Raw genomic sequence first — 17,255 nt, forward strand, 5'->3', positions numbered from 1 at the left:
GACCTGTCGAAAATCAAAATCATTGAGAGCACAACAGAAAACCACTGAGAACAAGCAACCTAAAAGTAAATAAATCAACAAGGGTTCAAAGGTTAGAGCACCATAGGGTATCGGAATTTTCAATAAAATATAGAAACAACCCGTAACTTATGCAAGAATTAAAAGACATCTAGATCGACAGGGACAGGTGTGTGAACCTAACATCAGTCTTATGTCACAAAAATGGTCAAATTCGCTTACAACTTACGAAATACATGTGTAATATACAGTAGGTGTACGGTATCCGCTTGAAAAATGAAAAAAACAGAACTAACGACGTTATTAAAGACAAGAAGGCGACAAAACTTGTATTAATACCGCTAATAAAGAGGGAGATAACCGAAGCAAACAAAGGTCACCAAGTGTGCACTTAGGACAAGGTCCAAATTCTCATAATCATTACAACATTCGTATGTTAAAACAACGAAGAACATCACAGGAAACTAGTATGAGGGATAGGTCAACAAGGACATAAAGTATGAAAAATCACAGGGCACGAAGGTCAACAACGTTAACGTTAATTATATAGACAAGGACAGTGTGATCAGTACCATACTTAATGTAGAATCATGGTGTAACAATTGATCGACGCAATACCGAGCGAGAGTTTGTAACATCGAATATGGCCACACGCTTTCACGCAATTTCTCAACGTAACCATGTTTTGAGATGTAAGGTGTCGTATTGTGATGTGTGAATTTGTGTACCGAGAGCGATAAATATGTCGGTGTTTGTGTGTGCATACTAGCCTTCGCGTGTACGACTAACAAAACCCGTATATTTTTGCGCACACGAAGAGTAATAAAACCACAAACAGCCTCAGGGCTTTACTGGTCCAAAAGGTGTTTGCCCCAATACACTAACATTACTACGGTATAAACTGCTGGACTGGTCACTTCTATTCACTTGCTGGCTGGAGTATCACTGGTCAAACACCGGAGAAACTTGCCCAGCTAGTCGTACAAACTTTGGTCTACAGGTCGGATGCAAAATGAAGTCGATCATGGTGAACATGACGCTTGGTTTGGTACTGCTTGTAACCTTGATTTATCTATGTGAGGCACAAAGTCATCGATTCAGTTCCTTTTCGTCATCACGAAGATCTCCAAGCAGCCGGGTGAGTTGTCCTTTTTAAATACAGGGAAATCCGTATTTCATTTAAATAGTGGCACAGTTCAAAATACATCAGTGTACCAACGTTGTTCTGATATCTGATATATGATAATTACGGTATTTATTTCATTATAGACCTTGTGCTCCTTCTCGTCTAGATTTTGAATTTTCGTTCAATCACTTTGAATTTTCTTTATTCGCCTCCTTGGCTTCAAAATTTAGGCCCTTTTAACATCACTGACGAGTCCTAGAAGGACGAAACAGTGGTATAATGTAATATCACTGACGAGTCCTAGAAGGACGAAACAGTTGTATGATGTAACATCACTGACGAGTCCTAGAAGGACGAAACAGATGTATGATGTAGCATCACTGACGAGTCCTAGAAGGACGAAACATCTGTAAGATGTAGTCTAATTCATTGTTTGGCTCTATTGTATCCAACTTTAAATTTGTCTTAAAAGGTGTCATCTACTTGTGAGCCTTGTGTACAATCTTACACCTTTTATATCCGATTCAGTTAAAGTATTTCGTTTTAATGCCAGTAGTCTATAGAAGATTAGCTTCGATTACTTAATATAACATAATAACTCTAGCCTTCGTTTCATCGAAATTTAAGTTGATGATTTTGTTGACAAATCAGCATTTTTGTTTGTTTGTATTTACTTCCGAAATTTTGAATTAATTAACAACACGACTTACAGCCACCAATTAACAACACAAAAATATCGCCATGAATTCAAAATCGATAAAACTGGTGCGAAAAATGAACAAAATTAAGATTTGTAGGATAACTCCTGAAGAAATAGCATGAATATAAGGCAATGTGTTTTGGAAGGGAAAGCGTGTTCTGTTTGATCACCCAACATGTAAAATCTTGGTAATTTCCGGCGGGAAATATCGCGTGTTCAAGTGAGACAAAGATTTGTGGATTTGACAATGTATACGGTCGGTTTGCCTATAATATTATTTTTCATTGTTTTGATTTCAACTTTTAATTTTAAGTATATAGAGAACAATGTTCCCTTAAGAAAACTCGTTTTAAGATGAACTTCCATATAAAATTCCATGCCCGTTCTAAGAGTGAAGTTTACTTTAAAAAGTGAATTTTAGCAGTTTTACATGCATTATTGACCCACTGTTGGTGTATCACATCGAGACGTATCCTTCCCTATGTGTGTACTATTTTTTCTAGCGATTGTTTAAGTGTTTTCATTATAAAGCATTATGGCATCCTTACATGTTAATAAACATTTCGAAAGTGCATGACATTTACCGTAAACACTTTTTTTTTAAATTGAACTATGGTTACAAAATATAACAAATGTACAAGATTGAATTTTTTTAGAGAAGTTTGAAATAAAAGAAAGTAGAAAAAGATAATAACGATTAAATTCCTTAGCTCAAGACAAATAAAACGGCAAGATGAATCCGTTTGTAAATACGTGGACGACATCCGTCTATAGTTAATAAACTGTTGTTATGAGAATAAATAAATGACATCAATTTATCAATATTATAAGAATATCTATTTGTTACTTACCTGATTTTCAATTTTATGATATAAAACTATTAACAATATGTTGTTATAAATTATAGATATTAGAATCATAAGTTTATACTTGATAGTAAAAGTCAGACAAGAGAACAATATCTGTGTCGCGGGTTTGAACCACGGTGTATCAGAACCTTGGTAAATTAAGTTGCTAATTGTTACAACGTTGTATAAAATATGGAAGCTTGACCAATTACAACATTTCACGTTTTACCGAACAAAAAAGTGACTTTCTATCATCGCCTGTATTAGATAAGTTTCTATACGTTTAACTAAAATTTTAATTAATTGTGTAAGAAATTCTTATATATTTTATTATAATTAGCATGGATTTATCATAATTTCTCATAGTTTTTAACTGTAATTATTATAAATCTATAAAACTTCTTATCGTTTTTACTACAACTATTATAAATTTATCAGATTTTTATGATAGATTTTGCTATAATAATCATCAATTTATCAGAATTTCTTATCGTTTTTACTATAATTTTCATCAAATATGTCAGATTTTTTATAGATTTTTACAGTAATCATCATCAATTGATAAAAGTTCTTATCGTTTTTACTGTTAAAATCATCGATTTTGACAGAAATGTTTTATAGTTTTTACTATAATTACGGTAAATTGTGTCAGAATTTCCCATAGTTTGTACTATAATTACGGTAAATTGTGTCAGAATTTCCCATAGTTTTTACTATAATAACGGTAAATTGTGTCAGAATTTCCCATAGTTTTTACTATAATTACGGTAAATTGTGTCAGAATTTCCCATAGTTTTTACTATAATTACGGTAAATTGTGTCAGAATTTCCCATAGTTTTTACTATAATTACGGTAAAAGAATTTCCCATAGTTTTTACTATAATTACGGTAAATTGTGTCAGAATTTCCCATAGTTTTTACTATAATTACGGTAAATTGTGTCAGAATTTCCCATAGTTTTTACTATAATTACGGTAAATTGTGTCAGAATTTCCCATAGTTTTTACTATAATTACCGTAAAATGTATGTAAAATATTGTAGATGTTACTATAATTTTCAACAAAAGTTCTTATAATGTTTACTACCGTCATCATTATTTCTATTAAGAAATACCTTATTTCTTGCTATAATCATAACCCTTTCTTTGCGATAAGTTTACATACTGTAATCATCACCATTAATATAATATATTTTACTATTGTTTTAAGTGAAAATAATCACCATTTGTTTAAGATAAGTTACAGCAGTTTTTGTTATAATCCTAATTATATTGAAAAAAAGTTGCCATGGTTTCGATCTCATTATCATCATTTTAGGAATTCTGATATCACATCAATATTATATCTCATTATTTTAACTTCATTGATTAAAATAAATTACTTCTTCCAAACTCAATTATATTTGCAGTCAGAAACATACTAGTACGTATTGTAATATAAATATCTCAATATATGTAAGTTATAACTATAAACATAATTCCTATTTATTTACTTTTCAGTTATAATTATCGCAAAACAATTGAAAAATATACGAATTTAAGTTTTATGTTGCAAGTTTCTGAAAAAATCACATCAGTTAAGTGTATATACTACTACATGTATGTTGTCAATATATTCAAAAGTAAGTTTTCCAAGGTTCTCCGTGTAAATATTTATTTGTTTATAATATAAAGTTAAAATACTGAGCTATGCTATAAATGTGATGATCCTTTTAAGCCTCTGTACAGTTGATATAAATTACTAGTTTTACTATTCTCTTTTTTGTAAGTTAAATTGCTTCAGGTTTACTATCCCCGTTTATGTCCGAGAAGTTGACCCTGTTTCTCTATCCTCGTTTGTATCAGATAAGTTACCTTAATTTCACGATCCCCGTTTGTGTCAGATAAGTTACCCCAGTTTCACTATCCCCGTTTTTGTCAGATAAGTACCCCTGGTTTGACTATCCCCGTTTGTATCAGATAAGTTACCCCAGCTTCACTATCCCCGTTTTGTCAGATAAGTTGTCCCAGTTTCACTATCCCCGTTTGTGTCAGATAAGTTACCCCAGTTTCACTATCCCCGTTTGTGTCAGACAAGTTACCCCAGTTTCACTATCCCCGTTTGTGTCAGATAAGCTACCCCAGTTTCAATATCCCCGTTTTTGTCAGATAAATTACCTCAGTTTCACTATCCCCGTTTTTGTCAGATAAGTTACCCCAGTTTCACTATCCCCGTTTGTGTCAGATAAGTTACCCCAGTTTCACTATCCCCGTTTGTGTCAGATAAATTACCCCAGTTTCACTATCCCCGTTTGTGTCTGATAAGTAGCCTTAATTTCACGATCCCCGTTTGTGTCAGATAAATTACCTCAGTTTCACTATCCCCGTTTGTGTCAGATAAGTTACCCCAGTTTCACTATCCCCGTTTGTATCAGATAAATTACCTCAGTTTCACTATCCCCGTTTGTGTCAGATAAGTTACCCCAGTTGCACTATCCCCGTGTGTGTCAGATAAATTACCTCAGTTTCACTATCCCCGTTTTGTCAGATAAATTACTCCAGTTTCACTATCCCCGTTTTTGTCAGATAAATTACCTCAGTTTTATTATCCCCGTTGGTGTCAGACAAGCTGCTTCAGTTTGACTATCCTTGTTAAATTGCCAGTTTTTACAAAAAAATTGTTTCATGTTTTTTAAGTAACTTTGGTTTTGCTATAATAATCAATATCAATATTAGGTATAAATAATTGTTGTTTACTCCGTTCATTATGATGATATCAGGTTATCAGGGCATCATTATCAGGGTAAGGTATTTTCCCGCCTCACTAGCGCAATATGTGTAAACCGTTCCTCTATATTCTTATTGTAATATATATGATCACATTTTTACTGTTTGATTTAAATGCTTTTATCATTCTCCGACTTTGCATAAACCCCCCCCCAAAAAAAAATATGATATAATTTATAGATATTAATTATAAGACCACCTGAGATAGATCTCAATACTGTCCTTATGATAGACAGGTGCCGATTAGGAGCGAGATAATATAATTACGTTTACAGTTCATCACTCCGTCGCCATCCTGACGTTGTATATATGAACGCTGTTTGGTTTAATTATACACCAACTCACTACCTTACTACCTAAACTGTCGCTGGAGGCCATACAAACGGCCCTAGTTACGCCGTTTATTACCAATACAATGGTCAAGAGGTCAGAACATGTCCAAGCGATGCGTAACGACACAGAAGGACACAACACGGCCTGTATGATAACTAAACATCGCTCTGCGTCTAATTATTCTTGTTACATGGTCTATAAAGCACAAGACGTTTACTCTTTTGACACACCTGTGCATGTAATTATGAAACCTTCTTATGCTTAAAAAACATTTTTCAAAATTACTTTTTGGCGATAAAATGAATTGATTCTTTTCTCAATGATTTCAGGGATTTTCAGAAAGACTTCTAATGAGTTATGGTTTTCTATGTTCAGGGTTTCCTCCTATTTCATAAAGTAAATGAGTTTAAAGAAAGTTTGGCTACACACAATATTCATGCTTTGTGTCTGAATGTTTTGAACAGGGTTGACCTCTTTATTAAATGATCTCCTAAAACAACCAGAGGGAATACCAACCTTTTAACAAAATTATAATTTCATCTGAAAAGCAAAGAGAGATTTAAAAACAGAGGCTGGGAATGTAGAAGCAGAGTAAGATTAGGTGTTCAGGAAGGTTATTTACGTCTTCAACTTCATCAGCGTCGTCCGACAATTGCATGGGGTAAAATCTCCATCGAAACCTAAGCCTTCTTCCTTATGTAAAATCAATTAGGATTATTTGACTGTCTGTTGTATAAGTGTTGGTTCTGTTGTTGTTTACTGTGATTTTATTGGTGAACTTGACATTACTTCTTTGGACTGGTCAATATTTACAAATCAGATGTTGAAGCAAAAGACGCTTATTTTTCGGGAACACTATATTCTCCTAGTTCTTTTTCATGAGTCTGCGTGTGAATCTTTACGATATTTTGCCCTCGTGTTATTGAATTCGAGTTTTGATAAAAAAAAGATCTGTTGACATTTTAGTATTTTCATTGTTGTTTTAACCACTGTTATTGCTAAACATAACTATTTCCATAACATGATCGCGCTTCTTCGCTGTGTGTATGGGTGTTGGGAGGGGACAGATGGAATTTTACCACATGTTAGATCTCTGACTAAAGATAATTTAGTTCACTACACGAACTTTTAAGTAAAGAAAACGATTCATTTGTCTACAGGTGAACAACATTATGTTGGTGCATATCAATCTTAGTGAAATCAGTAACAATACTTTCCAGGAAAGAAACCTATTGTCTCATACAATATACTCAAAATTGCCTACATGTGATGTTTTCGAGGCCATGTCCTTCATGTCGCCTGTAATTTGGATGATTTTATTGTTGTGGGAACACTTTTTTTATAGGAATCACGCAATTCACAAACGACACCATTACAATGTCAGCATTCCATCTGTACTTCAAAGACGGCTGAATGATCAAAGACACACATTTATATTGTGTCTTTAGGTTTGTCATTCATCTCAACTTTGATCTGATCTTAGAATCGTTTTGATTGGATAAACGATTACCACGTGACAGTCATTATAATGTTTGCTTACGGGGCCCTTCACTTCTTACTGTGTAGTAAGAAGTTGCTGCAAATTTAATACTTATCTAAATTGCGACAAGAACTTTGCCTGACATGAGCTCACAGATATTATGTTTAGACCTCGAAAATGTTTCAGCGATGTCAAACAGTTAAAGAGCTAGGAGAGAAGTTACCAGACTTGCGAGAAAGAATTGACATTAGGTTTACCAAATTAAAAAAATATGTCAATTATTTGATAAATATACATGTACCTATGTTAAACAGTTTTTTGAATGTGATAAGATTGTGAGATGTGAACATCAGTAAGTGAATAACATGGTACTGGCGAACAACATTCAACCTATCTGGTGTTATTGGCTTTGTTCTTTTAAGGAGTGTCCATGTAAAAAATTTGTTCTTATTTTGTCCTCTTTCAATCGATAGAATTGAAGCTTGAATTAAGACATGTCGTTGACGACCACGACCACTCCACCACCACCACCACCAAAACCACCATCATCATCAGCATCGTCAACAACAAAAACAACAATAATAACAAAGAAAACATTGACATGTCAACAGAATCTTGATTCAAACGCCAATTCTATGAAGATATGATAAAATATTAACAATAGAAAGATTTTTACACAGGGAAATAAGACCACGTATTCCGGAAGGGTTAGCATTTTCTAATTCATCAACAACATCTGCCAAATCAATTTTGGTAAAGTTATGTCACTTTCCAACAGGAGAACAATTTAAAGTACAGCAGAACCATTAGGCATAAGTGCGTGCATGTAACACCACAACACACAAGGTATCACGCTACATTATCATTATTAATGCCGTAAAAAATTCCTATCATTTTCCTCAAACTGCATCTCTCAAAATCTTTCAGAGTGCAGGTGATATATCGTAAAGTATCTTAATAGCGGCGCCGCCCAGATTTTACAATTGTGGAAATACTGAACTAATGAAAAATATATATTTACATATAAATGCATTTTGGGGAATGTGAAGCTCCCTATCATAGGTTTGATGTTTGGATGGTCATAATATGATGTTTCAGTAATAAAGGTTGTAGTTCACAATTCACCTTTGTGCCTTTTGTGAAATTCTTTCGAGCGATAGCAACCTTAAAAGTTTTTTTTTTCAACTTTTTGAACTATAATCGAATGCTGCCTGGTATTTGATGTGTGCCTTTTGTAAATCATGTAGATCTATAAAGGATGTTTATGGCGCTGTATATCGGCCTTGTCATATTTCTCCAGTGTTTGATGACCGCTGACCATACCGACATAAAACACGTCAAGATTGATATTTAGTTGTGAAAGATACACTGAATGATAAATATATGTAACACAAGGTTAGTGTAAAGGCCATTAATTCTGTGAAATAAACCTTCCTTAGGAGTGAAACGGACACCGGGCTGAAATATACCACGATGGATTCAAATAGAGAGAATTCAAAATTGAAAATAAATATTCCTTTTTGTTGAAACGCGCACTTTACTGAAACTTAAGAACACGAATATAAAATAAGGACGACATTTTGTTTGACGCGAAACGGACATCGTGCTGAATATAAATAACACAGAACTGAGGTAGGGTGATTTTCGTACAAAACAATTTTTCTATGGGTGTGAAAAGGGCATCGCGCTGAATTTAAATAACAGAATTAAGGTAGAGTAATTCTCTTAATAAAACAAATTTTCCTTTGATGTAAAGTATACCTTATTTTGAAATATATAACACAGGATTCAGGTAGGGGCATTAGGATAATAAACCTTTCTGTGAAGCGGTCATCGTGCTGAAATAAAACAAGTTTAATGCAAGAGACATTCAAATCATGATATAAAATCTACTTAGTTGTGAAATTGACTTTTTGCTGTGTAAATACATCTACCTCTGTGAAAATATGAAACACTTTGAAAATTAAACTTGAGCTAATATTCGGGTGCACACCAATGGACTGACTTTTCTATATTTCTTCGCATAAATTTATATGAATTCATATGAATTAAAACTTGTACTCTATATTTTATACAATGATGTTTTTTATTAAAACGAAACTTTCTAGAAAGTGATGACGTGCTATAATTTGATTACGCAGAATGAAGTAGGAACACAGTATGTCAATGTACTCTATGGCTTTTAATGACGTCATCACTGATGACGTCATAAAAACTTGCGATCGTCAGCACCATGGCCACAACATATCCTGCTCAAGCATAATGACGCCAGATTTATGATATTTACAGCCTATATAAATGTCAGCATATTAAGGAGGCATGTGGTATTTATAGCTAAATAGTTATACATCACTCAAGAAAACGACGCATTGACTGATTTCTCCAGTGTTTCCGGTAAATTTCGCCGTAGAAAGCGTAGTGTAACACAATTCCGCAGAATACAGTACCTCTGCAGGATGTTCCAGTGTGAAAACAATAGATAAGATATAGCAATACAACGCACACGTAGTGAATTTCTGATGTACCGAGGAAGGTATATACTGTCGCATACCTACGTTTGCATTAAGGTGTCCTCGATAAAGTAGAAGACGGTAACTTTCCGGAATATCTGGTCTTATTTTCAATCACGCTGTTATTGGTATCGATTAGAATGTGATTTTTGTTAATGTCGTTTTATCAATATTGATTTTGAGATTAAATTGCTTGTGATCATTTTCATAGTTTTGTTAGTGTGCGTGTATATTAAGTCAGTGTGGCCGTATTCCATGACTGACATATACTGATCAATTATATTGTGTTGACATGCAGGGACTATACATATCAACAATCGGAACATGACAGTTACGCTGACACACTAATATCCCTGATTTAGCGACATTCATAAAAGTACATACGTCTTCCATAGATAACATACATTATCCATTGCTATAAATATACAGTATCGATATTCTGTTACATATTTCTGTGTATCATTTTTGTTGTTCGCAGGTCTTCAATGTTATTTTCATTCCTCAAGTCATTGAATAAATCCCACCTTTTTCTCACCATGATAACTTGTTGTTTGTACAATTTTCGGGATGGCAAGAGGAGGGCTATTGTTATCGGACTTTCAGTCTTAAATGTTTGCCACAACCTGCATGTCATGTTTTAATTCATTAGAACAGGATCTAGTGGTACATTTCAGAATACAAGCATCCTTTGAAATTACCATATGAAATATTGATGGGAAAATGTAGATTTTTATATTTCTATCGATCTATTTTAATATCCTAGATTTCAAAGTTCAGACTCTAATTATCACTGACGAGTCTTAGACAGCCGAAACAGTTGTATGATGCTGATTAATTAACTATTTGGCTCTAATCTATCGAACTTAAAATATAGTGCTTTTTTCTTATGTGTCGTTTGAACAGTGTTTAGGTCGCTGCCTTGTTGTAGGAAATTCCTAATTTATACAAAAGAAGATAATGATCTATAAATGTTTTATGATATTTTTCGATTTCTTGCTTTGATTATCACAAATAGATGAATTTCTTTATCGAAGGAACTTTTGTGAAAAAATTTAAGGAAATAAGGTTACTTAAGATATCAAGTTTATACACATGTTATTGAGTCTTTGATTATTGTTATGGTATAGATTCGTTTGTGATATAGTTAGTCTAAATCCAGATTTGTTTACTTACTCATACAGAAACTAATAACTCGTAGAAGGTGTATTTTCATGATGGGAATTAAATGTTTGAATATCCATTCCATAATTTATTCTTCATTAAGAAAGTGTTCGAACATAAATGGAACATACGTATAAAAATTGTATAAAAGACAAACAAGTGAATAGCACCTTTTCATACAAATTTAGAGCTAAATATGCTAGTGCCAATCAGTGGTTAAACTGCATCATACTGCAGATTTTCCTTCTAGGACTCGTCAGTGATGACAAGGGCCTCACTTTTGAAGCCAAGGAGGCTACTACGGAAATATTCAACATGATCGGAAGTAATCTCGATTTCGCGGTGCACTAACCCCGTACTATAATAAATTTCGTGATATTCATTTATCTGATAATTTTAAATGAACACGAGTACATGTGTGAATTTAGTCTTCAAGATTTGCCGTAACTTGCACGCCACATTTCAATTCATTATATTAGTGAGGGGCACTGTCAGTATCAATTTTTGTTGTGATTTTGATGATGTTTATGTTGACAAATATTCATTAGTCTTATTGAATTGTTATTTTTTCAGTTCTCGAGGACATTTAACGACAGGCGGCAGTCTACCCGTCTTCAGCCTGTACGAAGTAGGAGTTGGTCCCGATCATCTCAAACACGCGTGGTACCCAGACAGAGTTCATTCCGTCAAAGCAACAGGTTTCAGAGCCCCGTAAGTTCACTCGGTCAGAGTCGACAACAAAACAGCATCGATAATCTTAGCAATGCTATATTGTTGTCAGCCTTGTTGGGGATGGATATGCCTAGAGAACAACGAATGTCCAGTCAGAGGATGATTGTTTCGCGCCTTCTCGGTATTGACGCACCGTTACCACAGAACCAACCGACATTCTCTAGCTTCTCAAACAGAGGGTCATCCTCTTCGGTTTTATCTCCGAGTACTCAAGACAGCGGAACGCGCGGCAGTTTCATAAGCTCTCTTCCAGGCCACAATCTTATTGTTCAGTCGCCCTCTCAACCACAGCATCAACCTCTTGTTATAGAGGCTGGTGGACAGATACAAGTACAGGAAATTAAAAAACCGGACGGTCAGACACAAGTAGTGATAAACGCCGGACAAAACACTGCACCAAGCGTTCATGCCACAACTAAAACTGCTAGTACTGTACCAGCATTTTCTACAGCAAATCCTTACATTTTATCAGGAGAGGACCCACCAGAAAAGGAAACGCCACCATTACAGGATGTACAAGAATTAACGAAATTACTTAAGGCTATGGGAATTAATCCGTCTAAGGCAGCTGCCGTGGGTAGATGATCAGGGACGTAAACTCTCGCTGAAAATTATTAAATCTTTAAAAATACTGCTAATTATTGTTAAATGTTTTTACTTACAAATTTTTCTCATAGTTTCTTTGGTCTGGATAGGAAAGACAATAACATTCTTTCTTTGCTGTATTTACTAAGAATTAATGTGTAAGAAACATAATTTCACTTTCGTAAACAGACCCGGATATAGAATGTTTTCTGTTTTGTGGATTCTGTGCAGATTATTTCTACCTTTCATTTGATTTTCTGTAATTCTATAGAGTTACACTTTACAGATATTTACATCATAATAAGAATTCTCAAATTCCACTGAAAAAAACACAACATTGTTAATCTATTTCCCCTGATCATTTTATCCTCCAGCCTGGGTGATGCTTGTTTATAACGTAACAATGCATGCATCTGTTTGACCTTGTCTTTTTTTTTTTATACTTTTGAGACTTGTTTCTGTACTTGACAAACTGGGCTATCTGAGTGATGAAGTACATTCATAAATCGGGCTTTACTTACATACGCAAGCTTGGTTAAAAAGGGATTTCTTGTATTATTGAACAATGAATTAATTTCCGATATTTTCTCAATGAGAAAGTGAACTGACATGTACACGAGTGTGAATGAAAAAGGGTTATCGGGTGGAGAATTGAGAGTGAGTAAAAAATTGACGAGAGCTTAGGGATTAAGGATGGGTTAAAGCGATGTTGGGTGAAAAGGTGGATATCAGAGGGATGAAGGAATATGGATGAATGAAAGATGGACAGGCGGTAGGAAAATGAGAATGGGTGAAAAACGATGTTGGATGAAAGCGGCACTAGGATAGTTGAAAGAAGGACCTAGATTGTGCGGAGCATAACGAGTTCAGGGCATGAGAATGGGTTAAAGATATAACGAGGTTGGAGGGGCAGAGGTGTGGGTGAAAGGGACATGGAGTGGGGTTGGGGTTGTATAATAATGTGTGAAACAGAAAAATGAGGTTTACGAAGCTTGATAGAGGGTGAAAGAGGGACGTTAATTGGGCGAAAAATGTTGGTGGATGACAAAGAGTGTGGAATGAGAATGGCACGAGGAAAGTGAACAGGAGACTGTATTGTACACGCACATGGTGGGTGAAAGATGGGACTGCTGTGAGGGCATTATGTACGAGAAGAATAAATAGGGAGAATTTTAAGGGATGAAGGGGATATATTGTATTGTTATTAGGGTTTTCGACCTCATCTTAAAGCAGTTAATATGTCTTACTGTTTGTTTTAGCAAAAGTGAGTATGATAATGTTATTTATTGTTTTGGTATGTTTGTGTCGATTGTTGTCAATTTCCTGTCTATGTAGCGTACACATTCGTTAACAAGTTATTCGACTCGGATGTATCACTGTTTCCAAATACATTCGAATCTTATATTCCCTTGTTTGCAAAATATTTTCTCGTGTTAAAGTATGATGTTTTTTGTATAGAATATTAAAACCCGTAGTTTTATTGAGCATTTTGTGGTTTTATCAAATATGCAGTGCTTGTACTTACTATTCTGTACCTGTACAAAACATTATTTGTTGATATGATTCTAATAAAATATTAATTGTTTACTGTTAGTTAATTGTTCTTTCCAATAGAAACAAAATTTCAAAAAGTGTGGTTATATTTTACAAGTTGTTGAAAAAGCCAGTCGGAAATACGACAACAATAAAGAATATATCGTCATAGTAACGAAATCACAATTCAAACACCAGTTCTATGAAACTAGGGCAAACTAAAAATTTAATTTCAGTAAATTAATTACGAGAAAAATAACTTAAATTCGAGCATAAGTATAAAAAAACAATTCCATTATCTCAGAAATTCCTGTGTCAATCGGTATTATAGTTTACATATTCAGATTTATATCTAAAATTTGGTCTGATGTATATTTAGAATACCTTTTTTTATTGAATGGTGTTCTTTGATATTTTTTGGAACAAAATCAAGTGATTTATATAAGAAAACCTCTGGCAATTTAGATAATATATTAGATATATGTTACATTACACGTTGTCAACGTGTTTGAGTAACATGACATAATGGGGATGATCATGGTGATTGTACCAGTGACTACAATAAATCAAGTCTAGAATTTATACGCGTGCCACACCAGCAAAAATGTTGAGTTGTTGGTGTACTAAAATATACATGGGCTGTTTTCGCAGGTATGGTCTTTATGTAGGAAACATGTTAGATATATGTTACATTACATGTTTTCAACGTATTGGAATAACATGACCTAATTCGTTTATGGTGGAGTGTTCTCTGCATTGCCTGTTTTGATAAAGTTTGATATCTACCGTATAATGATATATACTCTGTGGTAAAATTTTGTGTTTTACAAAAAATACACATTTTCGTCGACACTTCATTTCAGAGACATATTCCTTATTTTAAAATCTACTAAACTTTCTGTTGAATGTTATTTATGTATCATTTCATGAACATAACAAACCATGAATTAACAATATCCTCGATATCTCGACAAATAAAACCTCCAGGGAATTAGGGATTTTACAGTTTTCACTGTTTTAAAGGCATGACAGTAATTTGAGGAACGTACATTTACTAACATTAAACGTATTCCGAGATAAAAGTGTAAGCTACTGTCCTAGTCTTGGTAAAAACTTGTAGGTAGGGCAAAATGCCAGATATGCACAATACATTTACAGAAAGTACAGAATTTACTGTCAAACTATCACAAGGCATTATTGATGTTTGAAGAATCAAATATGATAAATTTGAAATATTAAAAAAAATATTTCACCAAATGTACACTATATGAACATGGCCTACTCATTTTGTCTAAACATATCATTATACTAGATAATACAACTCTGCTTGTATTTGTCATAAGCGACAGAAACGAATTTATAACTTGTCGCTCATGAAAATAAAAATGATATTCTAAGTCCAACACCGGCACCGTCTTCTCATTTGTTAGGCCTTTTGGTGTGACAGGAAGAGAGCTGAATCAAGGTCACAACAAAAATATACACTGGTCAGTCCATGGTCAGTGATGTCCGGCTCACAGTTGTCAAGTGTATAAGGAAACACAAAACGTCCGTATAAATCATGTGATACAACGGTCAGAAATGTCACTCCTGACGTGTCTCATTCATTAACACTTCTTGTGTTTACGGCCGTGTGAACTACATTACAACTTAAGCACTATATAGACGTTAAAGTGTTGGAACATGTGATGATTTATTTAGCAACGGACACAGTAAAAGTCGAATGCATTTCTCATATGTATATAATACGAGGCTCAAGAGGGTTTTACGAGAGTCACAGGAGAGAAAAGTATCTTTTAAGACAAATTTAGAAATAGATAACAAATGATAAGTAATAAGTATATCTGCAGTTATTTAAGTTCCAATCACTCACAAATTAACAAGTAACCTATCAAGTCCTTGATAAATACTTTTATTATAATATGCAGTATCTGATCTAGCGTAGACCGGAAATAATGGGTAAAATCTAATTTACATATTTTAATAACTCATTTAAATGTATTGTACATTTTGGACATAGTGACATTTAAATATTCCATTTTGAGACAACGACACACCCACCGTCCTCCCTTATGTATATTTCTCATATTGTTTTTCCTGAAGTCGTGTATGTTGGTGTTGAGTCATGAGCATACATGGTGCTGTTCCACTTAAATTTCAATGCAATGAATAAAAGCAACATATTGAGAGGTATTCAAGTTAAAAAACAACTACGTAGCAATATTGTTGCAAATAAATGAAAGGAAAATTAAAGCTGAAACATGGGAAGATTTTGAAGCTATTGGGTCCTGGTGTAGCGGATCTGTTTTACGTTACCTTTCTCAAGGTACACAATGATATCATCTAATATTAATTAAAAGCAAAAAGTAGAACGGGTATGGAAACCGAATTTGATTGTCACAATTGACAAAATGTAATACTCGACATCGCTTTGCTGTCTGATTTCATTAGGATTCTTAAGATAGTGAATTTTGAAATGAATTGTTTGAAGCACCACGTATAAGATTTTTTCCTGTGGTAAATATTGTATACAAAAGCAGGATTTCAACACGTCTTCAAAACGAAGCCAAGTGTGATTTTCCTGGCAAGCATGGGTTGTCACATGAACAAAGCTCCCGAAAATGGTGTTCTTTTCGTCCCTGTATTCCTAAGAATTCTGACATGCCAGGGCCGTTACGGTCTGCTGAATTTCGATACTCTCATGAGGTTTTTTGTGATGGCTTGTAAAGCTTGCTTTTAGTCTGTGGTATTTATCAGTTTATTTCCGTTCTTTCTGTGCACGATGTTAATCTGTATGCGTGGTTCCAACAAGCTTTTAAATCCGTTCATAGATTTTTTAATTAGTTAGCGTGAATTGCATCCTGTCGATATATGGTATGATCTATTGACACTGAGTATGGATGTTGTTCACATTATTTAATATAGACATACTTAATATAACCTAGAAAATATGATGACATCACGACAGTATTTGTTCCTATACTGAGGACATTCTATTTTTGTATTTGTGTACATCAGAAAAGTCGAATATTTCCATAATATCAAACCCTGTAACCCAAGCGCCACGCCCCCTACACACACACGCACGAACGCACTCACGCACACCACCTACACCACCACCACCACCACACACACATCTAACCCCCATCCACAAACATACATATATACATATATAGGAATAACGTTAAAAAAAATACAGACGGACGGACAGACGGACCACGGAACGAGTTCAATAGCCAAACATCTGATGTTAGTGGGCTAACCCATCCTAAATAATAACCACTGCAAGAAAGCGGAAATTCATGGCTGTAGACCAAACCCGGTATTTAATAACGTTCAACAATTTCAAAGAAGTAAATCCAAGCCATCAGAATCATTGTGATGATTCAGTTGAAAATATGTGTGAACGCAGAGTTAGAATATTGTACGCCTTAAACAATATCAGTTTCCAGTTTTGTCCATT

At 34.3% G+C, this 17,255-nt stretch overlaps 1 protein-coding gene across 1 annotated transcript; it reads left to right on the forward strand.

Annotated features, from left to right (window-relative positions):
• Nucleotides 1-1,030: 1,030 nt before the first annotated feature.
• On the forward strand, nucleotides 1,031-12,259 carry LOC132555861 (uncharacterized). Its single transcript, XM_060220224.1, has 2 exons — nucleotides 1,031-1,156; nucleotides 11,516-12,259. The coding sequence occupies exons 1-2, from the start codon at nucleotides 1,031-1,033 to the stop codon at nucleotides 12,257-12,259; spliced, it is 870 nt and encodes a 289-aa protein (XP_060076207.1).
• Nucleotides 12,260-17,255: the final 4,996 nt, after the last annotated feature.

The sequence above is a fragment of the Ylistrum balloti genome, unplaced genomic scaffold, assembly GCF_031769215.1.
Source record: "Ylistrum balloti isolate Yb309-2 unplaced genomic scaffold, AGI_CSIRO_Ybal_v1 Utg369648, whole genome shotgun sequence".
NCBI classification, from domain to species: domain Eukaryota; kingdom Metazoa; phylum Mollusca; class Bivalvia; order Pectinida; family Pectinidae; genus Ylistrum; species Ylistrum balloti.

Coding starts and splice junctions, on each gene's coding strand:
- LOC132555861 (XM_060220224.1), top strand. CDS start 1,031: ATGAAGTCGATCATGGTGAACATGACGCTTGGTTTGGTACTGCTTGTA. Junction 1,157..11,515: donor GAAGATCTCCAAGCAGCCGG/GTGAGTTGTCCT, acceptor TTATTTTTTCAG/TTCTCGAGGACATTTAACGA.